We start from the raw sequence: 10,019 nt of genomic DNA on the forward strand, positions 1-10,019 counted from the left end.
CTTGGTTGGAAAAAAATTCCTCATTCACCTTATTCTCCCGACCTTGCTCCTTCAGACTACCATTTGTTTCATAGTTTCCAGAATCATTTGAGGGACATAACTTCCGCAAACCAGGAGGAGGTCGAAACTGACATTTCAGAGTTCTTCGCTTTGAAACCAAAAGAATTTTACATTGATGGGATTAAAAATCTTGTAAATAGATGGAAGGAAGTCGTAGATAATCAGGAAAAGTACATTGATGATTAAATATAACATTCGATCACTTGTTTTCTTTATTCAAAATTCAGACAGAACTTATGGGATGACCTGATAAAAAACAATAAGTTACAATGTAAAAAAAAAATTGAAAACAATGATTGTTTTTCTTCTGATCTCAGATATTATATCAGAAGGATACTGGTTCAGTCCTGCTTTACACTTTGGCATTTGAACTGGCCATATCCGGCCAAAATATTCTCTATGTTTAACCATATAATATCATTCTAAAAATTAACTGTTACCTCATCAAAATCTCAAAGCTATAAGATAATGCATGATTAATCCAAAACAGTGTGAATAAATAAGCATTGCTTTTGATAGAATAATGTGAATGCTAAAGGGTTTATAAGATTTTATCTGATGGTGTACATTTACAGGAGGAAGAAAGTAGCCACCATTCTGAATGTTATGTTAATAGGCTTGACTTTTCATTTATTTATTCATTCTCTTTTCAGATCTTGAGAAGATTAAAGCTTACATTGATTCCTTCCGTTATGGAGCTCCACCACATGCTGGTGGTGGAATTGGTAAGGAAATCTACATTATTTATACATACATTCTAATAAACACATACATATAATGAAACTCAATGAAACTTCAGTCACTGACCCACTTCCCTTGATAGGCCAAGTCCTGTTTCTGTGTTCTGTCATTACTAAATGGACTCTCCTCATTCAAACTTACTGACTTGATGTTGCTCCTACCTGAACTCAGTATACATGCCATTTTCCTCTTCTGCAATGTTGAGAAAACTCTTTTGTCTTGCTGAGAGTATGGCAACCTTTTTAGTGCTGATGCCAAAGGAAAAAAAAATTACATTTTGTAAAATGGTAAGTGAATTAACCGCAGACAACAGTGTCAAGGAGACCCTTTAGTTATGTTGATGTCATTGCAGTTTCTCTAGCACTGGTGTCATGCAAAAAATGCGTTCCATAAAGTGGTTGGTGTTAGGAAGAGCATCCAACCATAGGAAGCATGCCAAAACTAAGACATCTGAGGAAGATGTGGTCTTCCAACTCATCGAGCAAGGCTGTAACTCTAATAAGAACAGATTCAAGCTTCTGTCAAAGTGTCCAACTCCTACCATCATGAGGAAAAAGATGTAAAATGAAAACCATCATCATCATTTTTAAAGTCCACTTTTCCTTGCTTGCATAAGTTAGACGGAATATGTTATGGCAGATTTTTCTACAGCTGGATGCCTTTCTTGTCATCAAACCTCACCTATTTCCAATTCAAGTAATATTTTCCCTTGGTTAAACATGCATTCACATGGAAACCAACATCACTACATGTATGACAGCGGCATCCATTTACATCTGTAATGTCAGATCAAAAACAAAGAGGGGGACACACACACACACATTGTTTCTATCTACCATATCCACTCCTAAAGCTTTGGTAGACTTTGGAGTGCTATAGTAGAAGACATTTGCCTGAGATTCCATGCAGTGGAACTAAACGTGAAATCATGTGGTTTGGAAGGGAACTGCTTGACTAATTTGAACAAGAAACGACAAAGCCATTGAATATTTCTTTTATCTTTGCAGGTTGTGAACGAGTCACCATGCTGTACTTGGGCCTGGACAACATCAGGAAGACGTCTCTTTACCCACGTGATCCCAAGCGACTGACTCCTTAGGGCTTATCTTTAAAATATGAGATATTTTTATTTTTATCAATTATGAAAAAAATAAACGAAAGCTGGGTTTTTCTATTTTTGGTTAATGTCTTTTACACTAAATTTAATACATTTTGTATTCTTTTAAAAAAATAAAATGTCTTCACAAAATTCTGTTTGTTGATAATTAGGCCTTCAAAATTGGGATGTCTGGATGTGTTACATTGAAGCTTGTGTGCCTTAAGAGCATAATGGGCATAAAGCAACACTATTCCCTCTGAATTCAGTCATTTAATCATTGTACTAATTGTAATATTGATTATCATTATACTAAAATAAGATTTTAGTATAAAATCTTATTGTATACTACACTGCCCTTATTTTATACAAAACCATATACAGACAACTACTAATATCAAACTTGTGTTGGTATTTTACTATTTCTTTAACATTTTGTTACTACATTTCTCTTGAAATACACTGCCTTTGTTTCAATTGATTTTGAAACCAATCAAGAATTTAGTAAAAGTAATTTTGTGATTAAGTTGGTATAAGAACATTGGATTAGCAAAATCAGAAATGTCAAGAAAAATGCTTTGCAGTATTTTTTCTGGCTCTTTATGTTCTGAGATCCCCATTCCACCAAGGTCAACTTGTCCTTTCATCCTTTTGGAGTTGACAGAGTTGATGATATGAATTTAACCCATCCCTTCAAAACTGCTGGCCTTACACTTAAAATTAGAAAACATTGTTAAACTCATGTTTGAGACATAAATTAACATGGAATTTTGATGGGAAGTTTTAATTTAATTTAGGTCACTTTGAAACAGATAGTTTGTATTACAGAATGAGGGGCAGTTTTAGGCAGGTTGGTATCAAATGGATGAATTCAGTGTTTTCTAAACCATACGTCTACAATCAACATACACTTTTTGCAGAAAAATCATGTATTTTTCATAAATAATGAATAAAGAAGACAGAAAGTTAGACGTTTATAATCAAATTTTTTATCAAAAAGTAAGTAGTATAAGCACTCTGCATTACAGGAACATAACATTCCTGAAAACCATTCTGTAACATAGGATACCTGTTATATAGGAGTCAATGGGGAAATAGGCTTCTTGTCACAGAATTACACATTACAGCAAGATAATCAGGAATGCGATGCTTCCATAATGGGGATGGTGTATGTACTATGTTTTATCTTTGGTATTTAATTAAATCTGTGATTTTAAAAACTAGTATCAGTAATCTAATTAAAATTAATCATTTGTCAATTATGAATAAGTTTATTAGACTTTTGAAAACATTTTTTTTAACGAATATTTTTTAATGAATAAACTTTATTATTTCATGTAATTATTCCTTATTCATTATATTCATCATAAAATTATTCTTTTTCTTTTTTTTTTGTAAAATTTATGACATCATTTTCACACACCATTGATTTTATAAGGACTAGGTAAGCTCTTAATTTCATTGAAATTTTTAGTAGCTTAGCATAAATGTTCTGTAAATGTGGCATTTAACTGATTAATTTCCCTATATCATTATCATCATTGCTTCATGTCTGCTTTTCTTGTTGGCATGGGTTGAACAGGTTTCCACAATAAAAGTCAGCACATATCCAAGTATACTGCTCTCTTAGATGGGCCAGAGGATTACATTGTACTTGTGCATTTCATTATTAGCTTGGTTTGTATGGCTCGGTGTCCTCCTTAACAACAACTATTGTACAGAGTATACTTTTGTGTGTGTGTGTGTGACATCAGCATTACATGTCTTAATCCTTTTATGGCATCTAATAAATGATGAAATAATACTTATTGCTATGTAGCAGTTCTTGGTTGCCTCACAAGAGATGATTGTGGTTTTTACAGTTTGTAGTGATTATGTTTAGAAATCTATGTCTACTGATAATTCTTTCAACTATAGGCACAAAGTCTGAAATTTTGTGAGAGGGGCGAGTCAATGTAATCATTGACTCCTAGTGCTCAGCTGGTACTTGTTTTATCAACCCCAAGAGTGTAAAAGGCAAAGTCAACCTTGGCAGAATTTGAACTTAGAACATAAAACTGGAAGAAATGCCACTAAGCATTTTATCCAATGATTCTGCCAGCTCACTGCTTTATGTCTACTGATAATGAAGGTTGATTATATGGCTTAGTTGTTGTGGTACCAGGACAAGAAAAGCAACCAAGAGCACAATATAGTTGTAGAATCTACATTGACATTGAAAGATAGTCTGGGCTGGTGACTAAGTATGAACTAATTTATGATCCCTGATTTAGGCACAAAGCCAGCAGCTTTTAAGGAAAGATAAGATGATTACCATGATCTCTCCCAATTATTGACTGGAACTTTATTTTAATTACCCCAGAGAGATGAAAGGTAAAGTTGACCTTGGCATGTTTTGAACTCAGATTATAAAGAGTCAGAACAGATACTAATCCACCACCTTTTTAATAGTTTCTAATTTAGGCAAAAGTCAGCAGTCTTGAGGCGAAGGATTTGATTGATGCTATCAAATCTAGTACTTGATTGGTACTTTGTTTTATTAATCCTAGGGACATGAAAGACAAAGATGACCTTAGTGGGATTTGAACTCAGAACATAAAGAGATGAAACAGATAGCTCAAGGCATGCTCTCATGATTCTGCCAATCCATTGTTCTGAGCTAAATAATCCTGTGGAGCAGTGGTTTTCAACCAGGGTCTATATAAGATTCTGTAGTTGAAATTTATGTGCGATAAATTGCTTATACTTTTACAACACACAAAATAAAAGCATTGTAGCTTGCTTGAAGCATTGTAATATTGAAGAAAGGAAAATAGGAAAGGTTCTGACAATGCAGAAAGTTTAACAAAACCTTTATATTTCAGGCTCAGAGGACTATCTTCAGAAGAAAAACAGACTTTTTCTTTTGCACCTGAAATATAAAGGTTTTGTTAAGTCTCATGCATTGTCAGAAGCTTTCTTATTTTATATTTTTCCCTTCAATACACAAAATATTTTGATTTTTTTTTATACAATTCCTAATATTTAATGTAAATATTGTCATTTTGAGAAATTATTTGATGGTCTGGAAACATCCAAATTTGTCTTGTGGAACCCACTTCATGGTGATGTAAGAAGAGAACATCGTCACACATCGACAACTTAATTCAGACACTGGCCTGGAATGTATCCAAGACGTTGAGCCAGTGATGTTGGACTAAGAAGTGTGGTAGTGGACTTTGTTGCTGCGGCTACGGTTGGAACTCAACCACAAACAGACAGACAGATGGGAATATAATGATAATTATAATAACCAGTTCTACTACAGGCACAAGGTTTGAAGTTTAGAGGAGGGGTAAAGTCAGTTGTGTGTTGGCACTCCGTCGCTTACGACGTCGAGGGTTCCAGTTGATCCGATCAACGGAACAGCCTGCTCGTGAAATTAATGTGCAAGTGGCTGAGCACTCCACACACACACGTGTACCCTTAACGTAGTTCTCGGTGATATTCAGCATGACACAGTGTGACAAGGCTGACCCTTTGAATTACAGGCACAACAGAAACAGGAAGTAAGCGTGAGAGAAAGTTGTGGTGAAAGAGTACAGCAGGGTTCACCACCACCCCCTGCCGTAGCTTCGTGGAGCTTTAGGTGTTTTCATTCAATAAACACTCACAACGCCCGGTCTGGGAATCGAAACCGCGAGTCCGCTGCTCTAACCACTGGGCCATTGCGCCTCCACAGGTAAAGTCAGTTACATTGACCCTATTGCTCAAATGGTACTTATTCTACTGACTACAAAAGGATGAAAGACAAAGTCAACTTCAGCAGGATTTGAACTCACAACATAAAGAGCTACAAGAAATACTACAAAGTATTTTATTTGACACACTAATGACAGGTGCATAATTTAATTAACATTAAAATGCTTGCGAGAGATTGTTATACTCTGAGTATAAAAGAAGTTTAGGCAATGGTTACTATTGTCTTATAATATTATTTTGCTTGTCACGACGTTCATGTGTTTAACTGTTACACTTAAAACAATCTAAACTGTGGCACGTAAATGAAAATGTAATCGGAAATCTTAGCATAAATAAAGCAGGTTTTCTATATTACACTTTAAAAAACTATGGAGCGAGACCAAAGACAATGTTGAAGTCTTTAGAGTAAGGAATCGGTGTTATATACATGTATAAATTTATTAAACAAAATAGAAATAGGGATTTCTGAAAAACTTGGAACTTTAACGTTTTGGGTTTGTTAGTATGGGAGATAACTCAGAATATGTTTTAGTGTTATTGTAACTTCAGTAGTGAAAGTATTGATTTGTAGTAACGCCTTGTCTCGTGCGCATGTGTGGTCATTCGAAATCCAATTTTCGCGCCCTTATTCATTCTCTTTCTCGGTCGGCCGGCCATGAGCATGGACGTGTCAAGCAGTGTCTCCAACATTCCAACTCTGGAGACAGTCTCAGCAACCAAAGGGCGATGTGCTGCCTATTTCCTCTGTAAATAAATATTGTTGTGTTGATAGTTCAGAGTCTGTGTTCCGTTGTTTCTTCAGAATTTAATGTACGGAAGCGGGTGTACACCTAATGGTGCATAACCACTTTCCCTAAAGATTCTTTAATCACCGGTGGACGTAGAAAATTAGAATTTTTAGGAAATAAATATATGATGATATTAGAGATGTTATAGGTGTCATTTTCTCGCTAAACAATTCTATCATTACATATTATTCATTTATTTATTTAGGTTATCTCATCACTACTTCAACAAGTACAGTGAACTCTGTTTTGCCAAGGAGGTCTAAAACGGAAACATATCAAGAGTTGTGTCTGGCTGTATGGTAAAAGCTTGCTTCCCAATCACATGGTTCTGGCTTCAGTCCCACTGTGTAGCATTTTGGACAAGTGTCTTCTGCTATAGCCTCGGGCCAACCAAAGCCTTGTGAGTGGCTTTGGTCAATGGAAACTGAAAAAAGACCGTCGTATACACACACACACATGTATGTGTGTGTATAGAACAAATAGTGAGGGTTCATCAATCCAGGCAAAATACGTCATAAGCTTTCTGTTGGCACACTAGGCTAACAATATTACTTAGATTAATGAAGAACTCCAAGCAGTCTTTTGTTAGGGTCCCAAGTTATGGTTCATCACACTTCTATATTGTAAATCCGTGGATGGGCTGCAGATAAACTGGTTTTTACAGAGTGATATATAAGAGACAAGTTAAAAATAATGGTCATAAAGGAATTATATATAATAATCATTATTTTTAACTTGTTTCTTATATATGTGTGTATGTCTGTGTGTTTGTGACTGTGTTTATCCCCCCATCACCACATGACAACCAGTGTCGATGTGTTTGTGACTGTTTATCCCCCCATCACCACATGACAACCAGTGTTGGTGTGCTTACGTCCCTGTCACTTAGCGGTTCAGCAAAAGTGTCCAATAGAATAAGTACTATGCTTAAAAAATAAGTACTGGGTCAATTTGTCTGACTAAAAACTTTCAAGGCGGTGCTCCAGTATGGCTGCAGTCAAATGGCTGGAACAAGTAAAAAACAAAAAAAAGGAGTAAAAATATATAAATATTTTGAGTATTTTTTTTTTCTTTGTATTAAATATGTTAACACTGACTCAGCTGTTGTTTTTCATAGAAATGGCGTGTCTAAGCTATTGATCTACTGCTTGTTGTTTAGTCCCAACTCTGTCCTGACCAACAGGACCTAATGATCAAAACATTCCAGTCACCAATCATAGTAGTCAATGCCATCGCCACCACTGTTACCACCACCACCACCACCACCACCACCATGATGTTGAAGCCTTAGGGCAATCCAATTTATCAAGTTAGCTCTTCAATAAGAGAAAATGGCGTAGGTCATCTTTACAGATTTTCCACAGAAATTATAGCAAGAACTGATTTTGTTATGACAGTTATGGAAAATCTATCGAGTTGACCTTAACAGGTGAGTCTTCAGCTGCAGGAGTAGCGACTATCCCTATTCCTTTGCCATTTTCTCTTATTGAAAGGCCATCTTGATAGATTTAAGAGCACTGCTAATACAGTAGTACACAGTATTGGCTTATAAAACTGTTTAATATACTTTGTAGTATGTTAAATTCATAATTACGACAAACGTAAATAAACAAACGAAGTTTGCTTTTAGAAGCGTTAAGATGTCTTTTTAGAAAGTTAAAGAAGTGATTTTAAATTCTCAATCGCTGAATAATGCTAGTAATATAGCCTGAACAGGATAAACTACCCCTATTTTGCAGAGAAAAGTGTAGGTGGCTAGCTGTGGACACGAACTCACATCCCCGTGATTACATGTCACGATGCTTTGACCGATTAAGCTAAACTACCCACAGCTAGCCACCTACACTTTTCTCTGCAAAATAGGGCAAGTTTATCCTGTTCAGGCTATATTATTAGCATTATTCAGCGATTGAGAATTTAAAATCACTTCTTTAACTTTGTAGTATATTTATGATTGCATAAGGAAATGCCGTGTCCCAACAAGTTATTAATATGAAGACTCACCCAGAGCATGAAACACGTCCAGTTAAAGAGTAACTCTGTACTCTTAGTGCTCATTTGCAGGTGAGTACTCAGGAGCAACATAAAATGATGTGTGTTGCTCAAAGAAACATTATGCCATCTTGTCCAGGAATCAAACTTGCATCCTTACGAACATAATCCCAACACCCTAACTACTAGTCCACAAATAAATATGATAATATTATCATATATTATCATAATGTTATACTTGGAGACAGTATTTAAAATTTTTTCTTTTTGTCACTGAAACACACACACTACTTATTTGTTTACTTTTGTTCTTATTCATATTATTTTTAGTTTATATGCACAGGCATGGCTGTGTGGTAAGAAGCTTGCTTCCCAACCACATGGTTCCGAGTTCAGTCCCACTGCATGGCACCTTGGGCAAGTGTCTTCTACTATAGCTTCAGGCCGACCAAAACCTTCTGAGTGGATTTAGTAAACGGAAACTGAAAGAAACCCATCATATGTATATATACATGTGTGTGTGTGTGTCTTTGTGCCTGTATTCCCCCACCAACACTTCTTGACAACTGGTGCTGGTGTGTTTATGTCCTTGTAACGTAGCAGTTTGGCAAAAGAGATTAAAAAAGAATTCTTCAAGGAGGTGCCTCAGCAAATTGTTTGTTATTGCCGGTCAGAGAGTGATCATTGGTTTCACACCCATAAAGCACTTAGCTGTACAGACAACTCATCAGACTTGATGGCTGTGTGTTTGTTTGTTGGGTGTACGATTGGCTTCTGCACAGTTTCCATCTACCAAATTCATTCATGAGGCCAAGGCATTAGTCGGCTCAGGGCTATAGGAGAAGACGCTTAACCCGAGGTTCCTTGCAGTGGGCGTGAACTTAAAACTACATGATTGCAAAGCACACTTCTTAACCACTCAGCCATGCCTGAGAAGTGAAAAAAGTATGTATATTTGGCGGAATTCTGGTTTAAGCACTCCCTATAAACCCTTGACTCTTATTCTTTGGAATTTTCAGAAAATTTTAGTGAATTTGTGTTCTACACATGGGATTTCATGATTATACAAAACAAAATTGTGTGTGTGTGTGTGATTTAAGGGCTATTTAGCTGTTGTTTTTAGCACATCCCACGACCACCTGATACCATCCTCTTTTCTTTGCCAGTCTCACATGTATTGATATTTTTCAATGTCCATATTTTAAACTCTGGTTTTCAAAAAACATTCGAAAAAGAGTGGAAATGTGGATTTGTCGGGTGGCAGAGTGGCGGTTTTAAAAAGTTCAAAAAGTAATTTTTTTTACATAATCGTATGAATTCCGAGTATGTAGAACAGAAATTCACATAAGGTTTCTGAAAATTTCAAGAAATAAAAAGAGTTATTTTTAAGTTACTCAAATCTGCTGAGACTTGACCAAGAAATAAAAAGAGTTATTGGAGGTCATATGAGGTGCCTAAACCAGAATTCTGCTATATATTTTTAAGTTACTCAAATCTGAAGAGACTTGACCAAGTATTTATTGTAATATTAAGTGATAATATATTTCAACCAGGTAAGTTTAATATTAATCAAGAACTCGTGCTGTTTCATCCATTTCTAT

The 10,019-nt window shown here is 35.7% G+C and overlaps 1 protein-coding gene across 1 annotated transcript in view; it reads left to right on the forward strand.

Annotated features, from left to right (window-relative positions):
* LOC106875161 (aspartate--tRNA ligase, cytoplasmic) overlaps positions 1–3,238 on the forward strand; it is a 43,806-nt gene extending 40,568 nt beyond the window's left edge. The window contains exons 14-15 of the mRNA XM_014923191.2: positions 714–785; positions 1,809–3,238. Of these exons, the coding sequence (XP_014778677.1) occupies positions 714–785; positions 1,809–1,900 (164 nt within the window). The 3' untranslated portion in view covers positions 1,901–3,238. The remainder of the gene's footprint in view (positions 1–713; positions 786–1,808) is intronic.
* Positions 3,239–10,019: the final 6,781 nt, after the last annotated feature.

The sequence above is a fragment of the Octopus bimaculoides genome, chromosome 3, assembly GCF_001194135.2.
Source record: "Octopus bimaculoides isolate UCB-OBI-ISO-001 chromosome 3, ASM119413v2, whole genome shotgun sequence".
Lineage (NCBI taxonomy): Eukaryota > Metazoa > Mollusca > Cephalopoda > Octopoda > Octopodidae > Octopus > Octopus bimaculoides.